The sequence below is a fragment of the Macrosteles quadrilineatus genome, unplaced genomic scaffold, assembly GCF_028750875.1.
Source record: "Macrosteles quadrilineatus isolate MER2022 unplaced genomic scaffold, UCM_ALF_1.0 Scaffold_2__2_contigs__length_208266976, whole genome shotgun sequence".
NCBI lineage: Eukaryota > Metazoa > Arthropoda > Insecta > Hemiptera > Cicadellidae > Macrosteles > Macrosteles quadrilineatus.
In genome coordinates this window covers 71,540,264-71,560,847 of record NW_026542595.1, presented here as the reverse complement: position 1 = coordinate 71,560,847, position 20,584 = coordinate 71,540,264, and the positions used below count along the sequence as shown (strand labels likewise).

Below are 20,584 nucleotides of genomic sequence, written 5' to 3'. Positions count from 1 at the left end.
AGTTGGGGAAAAGGGTTCGTGCTGTTAGGGTTTTGGACACATAATGTGTCTGGACGAGGATTGAAAGTGGCCAAATCATGAGAAGAAAGAAGATTTTCACAGGGAATTGGCCTGGAAAATAAGTCCCAGAGTTAAGCCAGGGGTGGTGGTGGGAACGAGGGACTTTAATTTATCATTTAGGTTATCGTTGATTAATCAAAAGAGAATCTTTTACTGACTCTCACAAAATAAAACTGCATAAACAGCATGGAAACTGCAAAATAAATTAACCTTTTAACATCTACACCTTTAACAACAAAACCAAGAATCCCGAAAATGTCAAATAAAAAAGATGAATACAAATCCTTCATCTCTTGTGCCCCAGGTTCGCTAGTAGGAAATAAATCTGACAATTTAAGGGAATATTTTAGTAGAAAATCAAGCCAGGAAATTGGAAATTCGCTTAGTCTGCTGGTTTGCTGTAGCGGTGGTATTTTATTTATATTTTTAATTCATTTGTAATAGCTTCTATGAAAATAACAAATATTTTTAACTGAACACGAGGTGTTAGCCCGTCCTACGTACGGGAAATCAGTAGTCAGTTAAAATCGTGTACAATTCAGATCAGCTAGTTTACACATATAAAGACAAAGTTTCTTGCAGTTTTAATGTGAAAAATCATCTTGTAAACAGATGTTGTGTGACCAAATATGTTTTTATTCCATCATAGGCCTAATACGATATGCATTTTAAATCCAATTTTTTTACAATAAAACAGCAATTCTGCAATTTTTACGATGTGAAAAGCGTTTAAGTGAGATTTGCAGCCGATTCGCACAGACGCACACTGATTATAAGTAGCCTACGGTAGAGAGAGTAATAGTCAATTGAGAAGTGTATAGACGTAGACAACGATACCACCTTCCATAGCATACCTGCCTCTTCCATAATTATTATCCCCACAATACAGCTAAGTTACTATACACAATTTCCAGTAGGTCTGAATAGAAACGACCTAAAATAAAACGATAATATCCAATAAAATTCACAGTACACATAATTTAACTTTGGTGTCCTAACATCAAAACTAATCGTCACACCTATCCTATATATCAATTTCACTGCATTAATTGCTAAATAAATAAGTGTAAACAAAGAAAACTAAAAACAATAACAGTTTGTTTTGAAACAGCTGTTTGGTTCGAATAACATTCATTTGAAAAAAAAAGAACTGGTCACATGTAGCAGGAATATAAAAAGTAAACACGCTAGTAAAGCTAATGACGTAATTGTCAATGTTTATTATCCATGCTGTTATCAGTTTTATCCTTGATAATTACCCACCCTCATTGAATAAATGTACATAGTAATTTCCCATATTAGTTAATTTAAACTACAACATATTCATAATTGAAATAAAAGTGATATTTTCACGTTTGGGGGTGCTGATATAGGCACCCCCAAACGTAACCACAACTGCGAACACGATTTCATAAAAGGATGGTTTGTCTAATTGCAGTCTCCTAGGCCAATTTTGACGTTGTGTTCAATCTATGTCATCCATCTGTTTATCTTTGTATAAAACCCGGCTGAGGTTGTGGTGGTAATTTAAAATCGTGATTCCTGATTATTCTTGATCTTCTTTTTATGACATCAATATTTCCCTGCCTAATCCAAACAAAGTTAAAGCAGACAAACATTAATTGTAAACAAAAAGCTACCATGAAGATTTAAAACATGTAAACATTGTTATTTTTCTATTCTTTCCTTGAAAAGTGGAGCAGTAAAATAATTTGCATTTATCCTTTTTTTATTAAGACTCGTGTACAGAGCCTCGATTTGTACTGTGGTTTAATAATTTTGGTCTAAACTATTTTAAACTGTGGTCTAATTATCTCTACTAATCTAACTTATTTCCTATAATCAATGACAAAATAAGAGTAAATAAAATAACCTCATAGTTCCATAGTTTATATTTAACCAGCTGTTAGTTAAAACTAATTATATTGCTCTAAAACAAATCGAAGATTACAAAGATTGCTTTAAAAAATAATTTTAACATCCTAGTATTTTACTATGTATAATTCAATTAATCTGTCATCCTCTTACAGAAGAATTGAACGTATCAATGATTAACATTACACATAATATAAATAAGTCAACCCTAAGCATGTAATTATTATCCAAATGCTGAATTTGTGACACAAAAGCTGAATGTTTACAGCTGTTATGTTAAGCAAATTATTTTATGTCAAAAGCTAGTTTAGAATCTTAGCGTCGGATGCTAGACTTTTAAAAAATTAAAACTTAATTTTTAAAAAACTGGGACCCTAAACTAAAATTATGGCTTCGACATTCCCTAGTTCACAAAATTATCTTTCTTTCAACACAAAAATCATGAAAATCCGTCGAGTGGTTGATTCAGAATCGTGAAATAAAAAAACACTGTTTCGTTTTAATATTATAGATAAGATACTATTGTTTTTCCCAATTTCTTTATCTCATCAATCTCGTATTGAGTTTAAATAAATGATTAGCAAAAAGTAAGTACACTTACTTTCTTTAAATTATTTAAATAGAAGCTTAACCTAAAAAATACTATTAGCTTTGAAATGTTCCTAACTGTTATACAAATATTTTCTCTACACTACTCTGAAATGACCAGCTTTCGTTCTATGTTTATCACATGTAAAAATTCATCATTACATTGTTTACTACAGAAAAAGAATTTTTACTATGCGAAAGTAATGTTAACTTTTTTTTTATTTTGCCAACGTTAACAAAGAAAGATTTGTTATTGTTTAGTCAACTACTGTAATTTTCAACATCCAAAGTAAATATTAACTTTGAAGGCATAACCTAAAAAACTGCCATGGTTTTGTAATGTTCCTAGCTGTAATAAAGTAATAAGAAAATATCCAATGTCTTTTTTGATTAAGAAAAAAATATCTTTGAGTGTAGAGAATAGTAATGTTTAAAACACGAGTAATAATGGGTAAATAAATTCTCTTACCATATTAAAAATGCTTGATTAATCTTGCACTTAAACATGGTCTGAAATATGTAATGACCCACTTTCTACTCTTTTTATGAAATATACGATTTGAACCAACATTGTGCGGTAGTTGTTTGAAGCTACTTTTATCAAGCTAATTTTCTTTTCATTCATATCATCACGTTTGAGTGATAAGACAAAAGTTAGTCATAGCTTAAGTTAACAAAATATGACTCATTGTTTCAACAGTCAAATTCTCTGTGACTGTGACAAACCCTTCTCTAAAATAACATTACAGAGATATCAAATCCTGATATCATTGTAGAGGGAAGGCAATGTGAATCGCTAATAAAACTGCTGCTTTAAAACAAGATTTCTCTGAGTATCTAATTGAGTGTCTGATTAAGTTAATAAAATCTTAAGTATTTTCTTCTCAAATGTTATCCTTAAATCAAGGAAAAATTTCTGATGTGTTTGTACATTGTTTTATAAAATAAAATATGAAATAGTCATATTTGGATTTACTTATGTAGCACGGTTCTCGACTTACTTATCTGGTTTATGAGGGTACTTTACTGCCAGTTGGTGTTATTTTTTGTTATCTCAGTATGATTATTGGCTTTATTGTAGTTATCTAAGCTCTTTTTTATGTTTTAGATTGATGCTTTGTGGATGTTAATGTTATTGAGAGAGATCTATAAAAATGGTGCCAGACCCGCAAAGCCTCCGAGATCACATGGAAAACCCAGTTAGAGGTTGGTACCAATATCATTGTGACTTTATTTAATTACTTTGAACACATAGCAGATATGAGTTTTTAATGACAGTATCTTGTCTATGAGATCTTGGGTTATCAAGGAGACACTCCCTGTGAATGGTCGTGTACTGGAGGTAGTTTGCTATTTCTGTGGGAAATACTATAACAGACTGTGCCACCAGATAACCCCTTTTACTGCACCGAACTTTACTAAAAAAATATGCACCAGGCTTTAGGCAGCTTTTCGGCATAACAGCATTAGGATGTTATTTTCAATTGACTATACTTTTCTTTGTTAGCACACACTGCTTTTAACTTTAAAATTTTTATTTAAAAAACACATTTTGTTCATTCCTTGTACCCGAGTTCCTCTCTGCTACCCCAGACGTCTTACTTTCTTAGTCTTATTGCGAATGGAGATCTGTAGCTGAGTATACAAGTTTCGCTTTATTTATTATTTTTTATTTTTATTTTTTTTTTACTTTAAAGTAGATATTTATGAGCTATTTTTTTGTGGAAATCCATTAATAACCATTCTGTGAACCCAAAAAGTTGTAATTACATTGTGGTCTGATTTTGATGACATTTTTTGTTATGTGGGACGTGAGTACTAATCCATGGTATCTCCAGGCGTAGAAATTGTTATACAAAAAATCAAAAATAACAGAAAAATAGGACTGTTACAAAAACAGTTTGAACGACTTTTATTTAATATATTTAATAATACAATAAGGGGTTTTTTACACACAGGTATCTACCCTCGTTAAAAGTTATTATGCTATAGGCCTTTAAACTCTAGAAATGTTATAACTCCCAATGCTGTAAAAATTACGGTTCAAAAGTAATTGCATTTTTGTGATTTCACCTAAAAAATATCATAGAAACATTACTCCCATAGCTTACCCATTGGTATATGAGTTTTTGGCAAGCTAATGGGAGAAAATATGTATCGGTTATCTTATAGGCCTACTGTTTATTTATTCTTGCATTTGTGATTATCGCTCCCAAGCGATTTCCAGTTCATGATACAATTTATGTCAAACTAAATGTTAGTTACTCATCCATTATTGATTTAGGGATCAAATATCAAGTTGTTTCCTTAAGTTGAGGGTACAGTTAGATTAATATTTCTTTTGTCTTGCTATAAAGGGTGAGAAATCCGTTGGCTCCTTAGTATGCTTTAGTTTTACAATTGGCATTGATGGATGTTTGAAAACATGACAGTATCTAATGTATCTTGAATTTTTCTGTAAAATAAATCATTTTAGAAGTGCAGGATCTTTTAGATCCCTCAAGTATTATCTCATTACTACTGTGTTTAAATGTTTCACTTAAGATTTGAAAATGGAATAGTAATGTCCAGAAACAAGTCATCTATCAACATAAATATTGGATTGAAGCTAATCCACGTTATGTTTGAACTTGTAAATCCTTAGTATAATATAACTTTACTTTCTAGATTCTGCCATTCATTTTGGAGCGTATCTTCAGCTACTAGATGCCTTAGGAAGACATCCAGTGGACAGCAACGTGGGGGTCATCTCTACGAGTCAGTTACTTGACATATTCACTAACCAGTACCAACCTCAGTTCCACACGAGTCTTGTACGACCCAACCTATTGAATACTTTGATACAGTACCAGGTCGTGCGTAAAAGAAACAAGAATGAAAAAACCAACAAAACCGTCCGTGTTGTCAAGCACCCCCATCCTAGCCGTAAGTGTCAAAATAGCAAAGTGTAAATGGTTATAAAATAGTGTAATGTGTGGTGTGCAAAATTCACTTGAGGTTAACTTGCATATATTTAAGGTAGCGTGGCTGTTTGATAACCCTAAACCTGCTAATATGACAGAGTTAGTTATCTATGGAACTAGAACTCAAGAGTCTTTTCTTTACTTTCACCACAATGTGTACAGAATATTACAAATAGTGCGTATGATCAAACAAAACCTCCTGTAGGCTGATAAACTCTAAAACATTATTGTGTAAAAAATTTGTACCTTTACATAAAACTTAGTTCTGTCAACTCCCACTATAGTATATGATATCATGAAGTTTCATTCACTGGTCCCTCTCTTCACTTCTTCCCAACTCCTTCCTGTCCTCTATTTATTTAAACACTTATCGTCCTACTGGTCTTCCTCTTCCTATTCTCCTTACACCTTGTGACGTCCAATCAACAGTTTCTTTTTCTAGAGTGTGGTTTATTTTCATCAGTGTGTGTTTTATCCATCTCTACTTTGTATTCTTTATTTCCTCATTTAGGCTGTTTGCAACTGGTTCTATAAAGAGGAGTTCACTTCTGGTCACCAAATGTTCATGATTATTCGACGACAATTCAAAAATATTAGTTATGCGTGTGTCTGTCAGAAGATTTCCTTTTTTTCCTGATTTTACATTTGAATTAAATATTAACTCGATTATCCTTGATAAATTTCTTTCTATCAAATTACCATCATTAGAACAAAGGCTCACTCAACTTTTTTGATGCCACATTACCTTCGCAACAAAAATTGGTTTGTTAGTTCCCTGTTTAATCAAAATCTAAAAACTATCCACTTTCAATCAACTTATATTTTTTTTAAACACTTTCACTTTTAAAAGCCACACAACAGAGCCTAGCCCAAATACAGTACCTCCAGTGGTCATCCAACCTTCTCTGTTAACCTCGGGACAGTGACCAACCAATGGTGATATATTAGTCTCATCGGCTTCAGAGTGCAACTGTTGTTTATTTAGAACACTTTTCACAAATGCTTGAGTTGGAGCTACCCTTTTTAAAAATGCCCTGTATGATAATGGTGAATAGGCTGCTTTATTCATTGGAAGAGTTCATAGAAGGGCCTCTCTTTTGACTTGAGCAATTCTCATGTTTCTGGTGTAGATGGGCATTCTAATAACAAACTATACATAGTTGTCTGTTGTTTTGCTGTTTACACTTGTACTTTGATTCTGTTGAATCGTTTTAATTAACTCCCAGTTATAAGTGTAGTTGAGTTAGTTGTCTTATTTACAATTAATTGTATGAAGTTCATTTTTGGTAGAGGTAGAAGTTTTCATGATATTTCAGAAACTCGTATCTAAAGCAGTCCTTAGAAAGTACTCAAATAAAACATAGGAAAGAACTTTAAAGTAATGAAACTGTTTTTACTCAACCCAGAGAGTCAGAATAGGCAAAACAAGAAACTAAACATTCTTCAATAAAACAAAAAGTGGAAATGAAGGGTAACAAAATAAAATGGACACAACTTGACACATGTATGGTGTATGTTTGAGGAATTATAACAGTAATTTTGTGCAATTACAGAGGTGCAGCCACCAACCCTTGTTACCCGAGCACGGGTGTACGTCGACCAGACGGGAGTGTTTAGGGACAAGATCCAGCGACCGGAGGTGGTCAATCAGACAAAGTGTCGCCTCTGCGATGTCTCCTTCATCAACGAGCAGAGCAAGGAGCAGCACATCGACGATGACGAGCACAAGTTCCGACTTCTGTATCGCGAGAAACGGTAACTCGTTTTTGGCATTTCAATGTTGTAGTGTGTATGTTATTATAGGAGTTAGACTGTAATAAATTTTACTTACAGTCACAGTAGTTTTTTTTATAGTGGAAATACGTATGGCTCATAATTATTTATTACAAAAACATTTACTTTCTTGTATTATATTATTAAACACAACACACATCTTCTTGTAAATATTTTTTATTATAAAAGAACAAATCTCACTCTTTGTTTACACAGATATTTGATTTGGTATATTGGCTCTATTCATGGGAAAGAATCAGCTCAATTGACCCAGTTGAATCAGCTAAATTAAAAACATAAACATACTTGTAACTGTAAACAATCAAACTTTGACAGTGAATAGAGCTGCACACTTTTGGTAAACCTAGTAAATTTTTAACGCTATTCAACATCATATATGTATATATATATTATTTTTTTGTCCTACGACTCTAGGCACAAGCCCAGAATTGTTTTTCACATTACTTCAAACTAGACCTATGGGTTGCGGCATTATCACTTAGATCAAAACCATTGGTGATTTGGTGGGATTTGAACCCGGGGCCTCAGGACCCGAAGTCTCGTGCTCTAACCACTAGACCAGCTCGCTCCCTATCATGGATCAAACTTGTTTAGTTGAAAAAGCTGTTAAGGCCTTGGGGCGGTAACTTGAGCCAATGGGGTGGAGTCCAAAAGGATTTTTGAGCTAAGAATAGGCCTATATGTTAATAGAGAATGTGAGCTTTCATCGTGCTAAATTTCAGTCCAAACCGACCACTACAAACCCAAACCGAACAAACAAACACACAAACTTTCACATTATAATATTGGTATGACATAGATGAATTTGAACGGATTGTATTTTTGACCTCTGGGGATGTCAAAACAAAAAAGTAAAGTAGTCCCGGGCCTTAAACCACCTATGGCAATAATTTATTCTCTCAATGGGAATTTTGCTAAAAATGTAAAGGATGAATAATACAATATTTGGGGTTTTTCCATAAATAAATGTGTATTAATAAAAAATATGGGTTCTTTGTGTTTTAGAAAAAACCTTGTTGTTTATTATTCTTAAATTAATAGTACCTAATTCCAATAACCCTTAACCATACAGACAACAATGCATATCAGCTGATCAGTAAGGAAATAAAGGAATCAAGGTTGCCAACTTGCAACATTGTTTTGTGATACAGTGACTCTCACTTATAATTTGGGTTGTATAAAAAAAACCTGTACATTTAAAACTATATTTTTGCAATCATTTATTTTTTTATAGGTAATTTATTTTGTGTTCTATTTTCAGTGCTGTTTAATTTAAAATACATGTTTATCAACATTTATTATCACATGTGTTCTCTTCATCAATGTAAATATTTCTGTAGGTCATCCTTCAAATCAGCTGTAGGTGGCGCCTCATTTTTCATAGCTAATAGAAACGTTGATGACAAAGAAGTGATCCTACGCCTCGGAGAGCAGTGCCATCTCAACATCAATGTCTCGCTAGGAGGTCAAACTTACACAGAGGCTAATATCATTAAAATATTCAAAAATTTCAACCTGGGTGAAATAAGTGTGACACCTCTCACGTTTTTAAATAGTAAGTAGTTTGAGATGTAATTTACAATTTTAAAATGTTATTTCTCTTTCTTTACTTAATGGTACAATATATGCCTACAGTGCTAATAGTGTAGGACAAGCAACCTGTATCCAACCTTCTCATCAGCTTAATCAAGCCTAAGCTTCTAATTACTAGTCTTGTGAAGGAGAATCACTTGTTACATCCTTTGGGTAGACCGTGGGAAGTAACTTAGCAAAGCAAGCAACGTGTTCCAAGGTATCATCACTTTGTGGTATAGCTGAAGTTCATGGGGTTGGTTGCCTGAAATCAAATAAGCAAGGGTGAAGAGAGTTTCTGCTGTTGTCAGCAACAGACTGTGTGTTTGAAGTTTTACTTGTAAATCAGTCCTCATCCTTGTGAGGATGGCAATTTTGAAAACACCTGTGAATTGAACAAAGCAGGGTTATACAATATACAATATTCTTGTAGTTTGTTACGATGTGTAGACAGACTTGGTATATCCCTTCCAGCTAGTTTGACACACTGATAGTAACATCTCTGTTACCTTCAAGCCCACTGTTAAACAAAACATGACCAAATCTCCCCATGCCAACAGGTGTATTTGAATAAACTCAGTGATGAACATAGCCAACCTAAGTGATAAACAAGTACTTGATTAGGTACTGGACTGGTCCTTATTCTCTTGATAAAAAAGAAGCTTGAAAAGAAAATCAGTCTCATAGAAGGATAGGAATTTAAGATAACTAAGATAAACTGACGATTGAATTAAATTCAAATTTTCATGTAAATCTATTTCATGTTATGCCTTCAATGTACAGTAAAAACAAGTGTTAAGTTTAGAACGGTTTCATTTCATAACTTTCTTAATAATCCAATAGAATCAAACATTTTTCAAAGGTTTTTGCCTTACCAGAGAATGCATGGATTTGTTGAGCAAGAGTTGCTACATTTGCAGATGTGTAATGTGTTTCATTGTTCACAGATGTTCCTATTGAGGTGAATGTATCTGCAAAGTTTGAGGAGCCTGGTGCCTATCTGTACCCTCTAGTGGCCAAGGTCATGTCTACCAACAGACTTTGCCTGCTCAAGGATTTGGTTAGTGTTTTAAATTAGAAAAAAAAACAAGAGCGTTGTATTTTTTATTTCCTAACTCAAAGTCTTGAGAAATTTTTAAAATAAATGTCATGAATATATGTAGTTTTAAACCCTCAATCAGGTGCTAAACATTTAAAATGCAAGAGGGTGTTTTCGGCTGCTTTTCCACTCACATAAAACTAAAATACCTATATATATTTTTTTTAGTGTAATCTTGCAGTTAAATGCTAACTAAAATTATTATAACCAATCGTTCTTACTATGGAAAATAAATACATCACAGTACTAGCATACTGTACAACAATTATTTATGAGTAATATTTTGAAAACCATATTGATTAATATAATAGTTTAGTGGTTATTACTGTTGAGGGTGCATGCAGAGATTTGATCACTCATTTATTTTTGGAAAGAAAATATCCCTCTATGATTTTTTTTTACTTGCCATGTTTGGCAGTTTTGGTACTCCTACATAGTGCAACGGTGCAAATGACTTTGTTTGAAGTTTAGATCAAAATTATTTTAAGAGTAAGTGATACACAATAATTGAATTATTTCAAAGTTTCAAAATTCAAAGTATATCACAAGTTATTAAGCAAAGTAAAACAAGTTACTTAAGACATAAACAGGTATGTAAATAAGGCACTTGACAACAAGTTTCTGACATCTTGTGTTTATGCCTAAACTTAGTCAGTTGCGTTTTCAAAAAAGATTTTTTTTTATGTTAACTTATCAAAGCTGTTCTAATAACATTGGGTCTCAAGGGTAGGAGGAGGTGAGACGAGAGGAGTCATAATTCCTGTTATATTAATCTATGTCAACTGTGGTGTTTCAAGAAATCGAATACTTCAATTGAAGTTGTTGAATTTTACTCTTAACCCTCAGATTTTCCGTGTTGAGTCTGAGTTGATGGACGAACTGGCCCCGACAGCTCCGTACATCCATCAAAAGGAGACCATCATTAGGGAAATGGAAGGTCCTATATTACCTGCTGAGTATATAGAACAAAAGTAAGTCAAATCACTGGTTTATAAAAAAAAACAAAAACACAAATTTATGATATTGCATGATGTGAACACTGGGTGCTCTTGGTTTAGGCTATGCGATTATATGTGGAAAAATAGCTATTTTTCAACTAGTGAGCAATGCGGCGCTTTGTAAACAAGAGCAAAATATTCACTCAGCATGCCTCGTGCTTCAATTTTATCAAGCGTAAAAAAGTCACTTTGAACATGAATTCCACATTATATTAATTTATTTTGTCTACAATTTTTGGTTAGGTAAAACTAAAAATTTGTATGTTCCCAACAAACCTACTTACACCAGTGAGGTTAGGACATTTTATCGCTGAGCTGCATTATTGAGGTGACCAGGTTTTTTTATGAACCCAGTATGCTATTTCCAAAATTTTGTGATTGTAAAAAGTTAGGACGTGAAAATTTTACAACTGTTTTTATCAGGGGTTATTTGGGATATCCAGTTAAGATTTTTATTCAGAATTAATTTAATGAACTTCACATTTTGTTGCCTACACCAACTTTTTCAAACAGATCAACAGTTTTCAAACTTCTTTTTGACTATCAATAGCTCTGAACTTTGCCATCAGCACATTGTATTCGGTTTAGTAAAGTTTGATGTCTTTTCATCCTGTCTTATAAAATAGTTGATTCCAGCTGGTCTATGAAAATGGAGTGTCCAAAAAAAGTGTGCAATGGCAATGTTCACTTTAAGCTGTGTTAAAACACAGTTGAAATGTTGATAATGCACAACTGTTTGTATGAAGCTTTTGAAGTAGAAATAGTTAACACAGGAATAAATAAACATTCTCTTACTAATAAATAAGATAGGAACTAATAAATAAGATAAATAATGTAAAAAATCCAGTTAAAAATAAACTGCTAAGAAGTAAACATAAACAATGAAAACAAACTTTAAATGATTATTTTGTTTGACAGCTTGTTTATCAGGTGTTAATAGATTTTTATACAAACAATTAAACAAACACAAAAATAGTTTAACCAAAACTTATTTGCTGGAATATAATGTCAGACTTAATTACTGCTATAACAATGTCATCAACAATTCAACTAATATTTCTGGTACAAGGTCTTTAACGGTTGACTACATCAAGTTGTGAACTGTTGAACACTCTTTCCGTGTTGAACAACTCACTCTCTAAGTCTCTTTGACTTCTCCTCATGCGATTATATGAAGCAGTCTCACGACGAATGCCACTCTCAATCAATGCTTGTAAAAGGAGGGAAGTAAACGTGATGTAAATCTAATCATTGAAACAATCCATCTATAGCTTGGTTATGATTTAAGCCTTTTTTCTCTCAAAGGATAGTTTGGAAGGCCTACCTAATAGATGCAGTGGGAGCTGACAGGATGGGTAGATTCTTCATAAGTTGCACGGTTGCACATAAAATTGGGGATGTTGTTACTTTTTTACTTATACACTCTATGTGTGTGTTAATTGAAAATTGTCTTACATTTATTGTCTTGTATTTCAAATTTTGACTTAAGTGCTCACAAGGTTGGAGAGAAAACAAAAAATAGACATAATAAAATCAATTAATAATTTATTAGAGTCAAAAGATTGGACTAATTGCAATTCTAAAGCAAAATAATAAATAAATTAAATGTGTGAGATGCAACATTTAATTTAAAATATTAAATTTCTCTTTGAAAAAACGAGCCTTGATAAACTAGTTTCAGTTTTTTTTTATTCAAATGTATGGAGATTAATCCATCATATTTAATTTTGATTTTATTTCATCCTCTAGTATAATTCCTCTTACTTTTTTCACAGCAAGTTCAAACTTGTCATCAAAGTGCCCCTTGGCTCGTTTGAAGTTCCACACTACTATAACAAATTCCTGATACACAAGTTGGAAAGATATGACAACATGAGTGAAAAAGATGAAGAAAATTTGAAAAGAATGCTGTGAGTTTTATCAAATTTGTTTTAGTTTTAAGGTAATAAAAACTATACATAGCCTATAGTTTGAGATAAGTTACCTACTTCTTTTCGAGGTATTTATTTACTAAGGTTTATTCAAGGTAAAATGTTATTGTGCACTAATGCGTAGGATTGTTCAAATCTCATTTTTATGTATTAAATCTGGGTACCCGACTCAAACATGAAAATCTCAAAACCGATCTGTGATTAAGCTGTGAATTTTTATAACTGTGGATACGCCTGTGTTTAGCAATGAATATCTGCGTTAAAATTTTAAGATAGGAATGAGCCGAAATTCTGATTCACGATTCACTGCTGGCACTATTAGTGATCATCATTTTTTCCTTAAAAGATAATATGAAAATGTCTAACAATTTTCCCCCTCTTAAAATAAACCTAGGAATGCCATTCCACAATTTTTTTTCTCATTTAGAACCAGGAGAAAGAACTTTGCTCGGTTGGAATTAAACATTATATTTATTTGATGGGTTATTTAGATAAATTAAAGATATTTATTATACGGTAATCAATGTGAACACATTTTTGATGATTCAAAGAAAAAATGTTAATGCACCTTTATAAATACATAAATTGCAATAAAAACTACCTGTATCAGCTGTTTTCTTAACTGCAGCTACAAAAAGGTATTGACGTTAGTCGATAACATTTCAATATACCAAATAATTTAAAATCCTTGTTCGAAAAGTTGGTCCGCACAAGCGCTTGTTTTAGAGTATAGGATTTAATTTATTGGTTGGAACTGTCAGATGAAAGCCACTTATGATTTTTATATTGTTCATCGATTTGCTATGTAAAATAGTTTTACAGTACTGACTGACTGCCAGCTTAGGTGTGAGAAGAACGATTTATAATTCATCGTCTTACTTCTGGATATTGATTAAATTAATAGAAATATTTTGTTACTTACCTTACAATATCCTTGTTTGTCGTTAATGAACTACATGTTTCATGGTGACAGCCACATCCTCAGGTTCATCCTCTTCTAAGATTTGTCATACATTTAAAATTGAGAACACAAACATGATACATCTAAGAAAATCTGTACTTTAATAAGAACAACCCTCGCATTGCGTGCACGCTTTTTTTTCGGCCGCCAGGGACTTAATTCCTAGAAAGGATTTAATTCGTAAGAACAATTCAATTCCTAGAAAACCCTCTTGTTTTAGAGGAGTTTAGACGTACTTTAAAAAACATTTTGGTACAGTAAAGGATCAATTAATTATACAAACTTAAAATTATACAAACTTAATTATACATCCTGACATTCATAGATTAAATTTTTTTTTAAACTATGTAAACATTCCACTCGTGGTTTTGATAATTTGGATTTCCTGTGTGTTATTTATTTTGAATCTTAGGTTTTATCTGTTTGAGTGTCCTTCATTCCTCCTGGCAATAAAGCACCACAATTTTTTTCTTTATATCAGCAACTTTAAGCTATAGGCTACAAAAAGGTCTACACAGTTTAAATTGTGTGTTGACTTTGGATCTAAAATCAAATCTAAATTAGTTAGGCCTATCTAATTTATTTAATATCCAGACAATGTCTATTGACATTTGGTCCATAGGTCACTACTGTGCGGGCCCTTGTCCTACAAGGAGGCTCTGAGTCAGGTTGCCCAGTCCAAGGCTCCGTTCATCACTCCGCTTGAACCAGACACTTACTCTGACAGGTTTGCTCTGTTGGCACACCTGGAGGAGCTTCAAGAACAACGCCAGGTCAAGAACTACGATCGGATAGACCAAGTTTTGAAGCGTTGTAACACTTTATTTTTCCTTGAGGTACGATTTGTTTTTTAAATATAATTTTATTAAGGTTTTTAATGTTTTTAATTGTGAGCTGTGGTTAACGTTTTCTTACAGAACTTTTTTCTCACAAATGATTTTGATTAATTTAAACAAAGAACAGTTTAGAATTTTTCAGCATAAAGAAATAATATATAATGAAGAAGCCCATGCACAGTTAAATAGCTTTGAAGACTAGTTTCAGAGGCATAACGAACAATGCAATACCCTTTTACCTTTCAAAAATGACTTTGTATCTGAAAAAAATTAACATTCCAGAAAAAACATCATCATATTTGAAAATAAACATAACATGAAGGTTCATTTAAGAAATAGTCCAAGCAAACTAAACAAACTTACATAGGGATCGTTAAAAAAATTGCAAGAAAACGTTTTATGGTTTTATTTTGAAGAGTTGGGTTTGCAGAATGACATACTAAAAGTTGCCAAAAATCGGTGCACGAGAAAACCACTAAAATCACAATTTAAAATGGCGGCTTTTTCCAACATTGGACAAATTAAATAAAAACATATTTCACATGCATTTTTAATTCACATTTTTCGAGATATTGACTTGGGACCACCACCTGTATTTATTGGGTGGTTAGTACTTCATTTTGATAGGGAACATGTTTTTGGCCGCCATCTTGGATCCGCCATATTGGACATAGATAATTTTTTTTCAATGTAATGATAGTGTTGTGACACATCATTACCAACTACATTTTTACACTGATTTCAATGCCGAAATCCGTTTTTAAATATCTTTATTCATTTAGAAGATATATTCAAACGAAAACTCTCCACCATACATTTCTTATGGACGTTTCGTAGTTTGATAATTTTTTTAAATGATTTTTCTTATATATCCAGTTCTTATTGACGCTTGTAGTTCGTTCTAGGCTTAAAATATTCAGTAATGTAAGGGCTTTCATTTGAGATCTTGATCATTAAAATCAGACGAGTTAAAGACCAGCTACAAACCTCAGAACAATATTAAATTTAAGTTTTTAGAAATATATTTGTATTAAAAGATTTATAACTCGGGTTGATAATACGTCACCAAGTTCTTTCTGGTCTCAAATTACTCAGTGAATGTTTAGCTTTGATTTTATTAATCACTAAACAAAATCTGACAATTTTAAAATGAGTCATGGTTCTTAATTTAACATTCAAATGTATTTATTTTGAAATTTGTCTTTAGTTAAGGACATATATCCCAAACCCTAATAACTCCTGGAAAGTAATCCATAGCTAAAATAAAAGTCAATAATTTGGCGAATTATTTAAGACTATAAAGTGTTTTGGGAGTTATTTAGAATTGGGGATATACGTCTTTAACTAAAGACAAATTTCAATATAAATACATTATAATGTTAAATTATGGTCCATGACTTATTTTACAATTGTCAGATGTTGTTTAATGATCAATACCAAACATTTCAAATCAAAGCCAAACATTTACTGAGTAATTTGAGACCAGAAATAACTTTGTGACGTATTAACAACCCCAGTTATAAATCTTTTAATAAAATATATATTTCTAAAAAGTTAAATTTAATATTGTTCTAAGGTTCGTGGCTGGTCATTAAGTCGTCTGATTTTAATGATCAAGAGCTCAAATGAAAGCCCTTACATTACTGAATATTTTAAGCCTAGAACGAACTACAAGCGTCAAAAGGAACTGGAGATATAAGAAAAATCATTTGAAAAAATTATCAAACTACGAAACGTCCATAAGAAATGTATGGTGGAGAGTTTTCGTTTGAATATATCTTCTAAATGAATAAAGATATTTAAAAACGGATTTCGGCATTGAAATCAGTGTAAAAGTGTAGTTGGTAATGATGTGTCACAACACTATCATTACTTTGAATAAAAATTATCTATGTCCAATACGGCGGATCCAAGATGGCGGCCAAAAACATGTTCCCTATCAAAATGAAGTACTAACCACCCAATAAATACAGGCGGTGGTCCCAAGTCAATATCTCGAAAAATGTGCATAACAAATGCATGTGAAATGTGTTTTTTAGTTTGCCCAATGTTGGAAATAGCCGCCATTTTAAATTGTGATTTTAGTGGTTTTCTCGTGCACCGATTTTTGGCAACTTTTAGTATGTCATTCTGCAAACCCAACTCTTCAAAATAAAACCATAAAACGTTTTCTTGCAATTTTTTTAAGGTCATATCCTATATTTCTTCGACTAAAAGTTATTTATTTCTTAACAAAACTGCTAATTGACAATATTGTAAAGAAAAAAAAGAAAAGTAACTCTGACTTAGACTCTCATATATTTAAATGTTATATTTAAATATATTTGCTCCTTGCAATGCTCTCAAATGAATTCTTTACAAATGTTGGTTGCCCCTGGGTTGGAAGAACTCTAGAAAATAAAAATATCAGACAGAGCTTTTTGGCAGTGGAAGCTTGATGTTATTGAAAAATATGAGTGGACCCTGCAAAATATAAATATTCCCCAAAGGTCCTTAGGGGACGCCCCTGGCACTGTTTGTAGTTCTTCCAAAAAAGTAATACCTTTAATGAGATCAATTTACCAGTCTTAATTCTACACTGAATTTACTTGCTCACTACTACACTAGTGACTAGTGTTGCACTTAAAAGGTGAATCTTTTGTAGTGGCTTATGATTTACTGAATTACCTTTTGTTTATCAATTAAATACTATTGCATATACTAAAATACCAAGGTTATTGAGAACTAAAAGTGAGTAACAATTTGAATTTATTGCACAGAATTTAATAAATACACTTGTTTCAGTTTACAGTCGTTGTTGTGTTCTTTTAAATAAAAATGACCTTGAGATACACAATCAGTTGGAAATTTATTGAAACTGTTGAATGGATTTATCAAAGGGGAGGTATGGTGCGGTTTCACACCGATCTCGAAAGTATCAATGGAAGAGTGGTATTTAATCTAATGGTTGAGATGACCTGTACCAAGCAAATCCTTTCGTTGGCCAACGATTAAAAACGAAGGTCGTCTCGCAGTCCAACTGATTGAACAATATTGTATTCAATCGTAGTAATGTTTATCAGAATGTTGCTTTATTATTTTATAGCTAATTTGGCACTTTGGTGGTTCATCTATGTTCAAACTGGCACAACCTCCAACAACACTTCCGTATCAATCGAACCAGCTACCTGCTCCCTCCTCTGATAATAATTTATTTCCCCCAAAAGATACTGACTGTGACACTCTTTAAAAGAATTGTACCATTCGCTCAACAATGAGAATTAACAATGACTCTGTGTAAAAATTCCAACACTATAAAAATCTTATTAAATAACTCTGAATTGCCCTATAAAAACATTTTTACCTATTTATTCTTAATACTATAGGATTATTACAATCTAATTAATAAAGCGGATTGCTACAATATGAATGGATATGAAAATCAGTGATTTGAATTCGAACCTGTGAACATGTGCTTATTCTACATGAAATGACAAAACAAGACAGGAAAAATTTACAAAAGTGCGACTCACTGAAATCTTAAATTAACAAATAAATAACACAAATTACTTACAGTTTGGACGTCCACAAATATAACACAAATAAAGGGGAAGGGATTGGGAAATGTAACTAGCCGGTATTCTACAAGACGCGATGAATTGAACTCGTGAAACGAACAAGTAATTTTCAAATGGCGGAACTGCGTTGGCCGGTAACGAACTTTTTCACTTTTTGACAATGACACTGATTCTAATTTCCAATCGCGGGGCAATTATATCCCTTAGGGATATAGGCTGTACGACTTTAAGGAAATTTAAGATTGCCCGACCAAACGCCGCGAGATGAATTTAATTTCCACGAACGAAAAACAATTTTACCGAACTAGTTACGATGAGATTTGGATAGGAACTGGCTACTCGTGGGAGCAAATGACCACCCGGCTAGACTTCTCCCCTCTCCTGCTTTAGTGCGTGGTGCATTCTGGTCTATACTGATCTATTGCTTAAACCAGCTGACTGTTCTTCGCGTTACCCTGTATTGATTTGTTGCCTTTTTACAACAAAATCGGTACAAAATGCCCCCTAGCAGAAAAAAATGATCCGTGATCGGCCTAGGACAGTCCAACCTATCGTACTACCTCGGAGCATTTTTGGTCTAGCCGGTGGACCACGACGATACACATGAACACAATTACAATTTACAATCAACAATAACGACAACAATTTAAATTATGGCAACAATAACACTAAACTATAACAATGATCTATTTTGTAACAAGGACATCAACTGATCATTTCCCTTATTGAACACACAAAGGCATCCCGCGCACAGAATAACATTTTGGTGTATCACCAAGGTGACCACCCGCAGAGTGTGTTGTCAGAAGTGGCGAACAGCTGGGCTCGTACATTGTTGTGGTGTAGTAGTAGTAGTCCATTGTTGTGGTGAGTCAGCGGCGCAGCGGGGAGGGGTGGGCCAGCGCTCAACAATGGTCCGATAGCAGTGTTGTCAGTGATGCGATAAGCATGCGATAACCTTCTCGTGACAGGTGAACAATGTCCCTTTTTCCATTAGGATATCTACGTTTATAATATTTCTTCGTCCGTGTACTATTTAAAGGGTGGAATAGCTTGTGGAATTGTAAAATTCTTACTCTGGGCGGATTGTGTAAGGATTGAATGAAAATATTGATTTCTTTGATTTGAGTTTGATGTTGAGGATTATAGTTGAGGGTGGGGGGGGAGGGTTGAAATGATGATATTTCTGCTGCTGGCTTTAATGAGTTTTGTGATGGTTTTGATATTTGATTTGATATGATTTGGGGGGACTCGTTTAAATATGTCGTTGATAGAAATGATTAGAAAGCATGTTTTACGGAGATGTGGCATTATGGATTTTAGGGATGATAATAGGTTTGTAGTTGTCCATCCGCCTCGAGTCCCACTGGCGTCGATGTTGACACTGGGGTCGTCCATAGTCCATGTTTCGCACATCCGTCTGGCCTGCGAGTCACCCAGCACACTTACACCGTTGCACATCATTGATTTTTCACTGTCAGGGAAATCACTCACTATTACCATTTCACAACAATATTTTTTTTTACAATTACAATTTTTTTACGTTACCACATTTAAACACATACAAAACAATACGATACGATTCGCCTACCGCTGGTAATATTTTTTCAATTGGCATACATGAACTACTCGATTTATACTGGGATCCTCGACTAATTCAATTCTGACATTTACTGGACTTAACACATTGGTTACGACGTATGGACCTTTCCATGTTTGAGTCAATTTGTGCGATACTTCGTTGGCTTTATTACTTGGTATGTACCTTTTATATAATACCAAATCGTTTTCTTTGAACGGAGATGGATTCCTATTTTTATTATATCTGGCGCTACTTTTGCGATGGGCTGATTTAATATTATCCATGATTTTTGCGATACAATCCTCTGTAACGTCGGTATCGTTTTCCTGATCGATGTCCCACTGTAATTGCAATGGATGATTAATTTCTCGTCTTAAGAAAATTCGCGCAGGCGTCGCTTTGGTTGTTTCATGGACGGCTGAATTTAAACCCATGTTTAAATATGCGATATTTTCATCCCAGCGTTTTTGTGTTTGTGAATGGAATATTTTTAACGCTATTTTCAGGTTTCGATTTACTCTTTCTGACTGATTTGAGTTTGGCCTAGCTACAGAAGTATTGATGTGTTTTATTCCTAAGCTGAATAGAAAACTTTTAAACATTTCAGACTTAAAAATGGATGCGTTGTCAGATACAATTATTTCTGGGAAACAATGTTGGGTGAAAATTTTTTCTTTTAGCGCAGCAATGATTGTTTTGGAATTCGCCTTTTTTAATGGAATAATCCAACTGAACTTCGAAAATGTATCAACACAAACTAATGCGTAC

The 20,584-nt window shown here is 33.2% G+C and overlaps 1 protein-coding gene across 1 annotated transcript in view; it reads left to right on the top strand.

The window, feature by feature from the left end:
- Positions 1 to 20,584, top strand: part of LOC128985505 (putative helicase MOV-10) — an 88,091-nt gene that overhangs the window by 15,642 nt on the left and 51,865 nt on the right. The window contains exons 2-9 of the mRNA XM_054405061.1: positions 3,632 to 3,729; positions 5,191 to 5,448; positions 7,040 to 7,241; positions 8,621 to 8,835; positions 9,800 to 9,912; positions 10,798 to 10,922; positions 12,725 to 12,859; positions 14,464 to 14,677. Of these exons, the coding sequence (XP_054261036.1) occupies positions 3,678 to 3,729; positions 5,191 to 5,448; positions 7,040 to 7,241; positions 8,621 to 8,835; positions 9,800 to 9,912; positions 10,798 to 10,922; positions 12,725 to 12,859; positions 14,464 to 14,677 (1,314 nt within the window). The 5' untranslated portion in view covers positions 3,632 to 3,677. The remainder of the gene's footprint in view (positions 1 to 3,631; positions 3,730 to 5,190; positions 5,449 to 7,039; positions 7,242 to 8,620; positions 8,836 to 9,799; positions 9,913 to 10,797; positions 10,923 to 12,724; positions 12,860 to 14,463; positions 14,678 to 20,584) is intronic.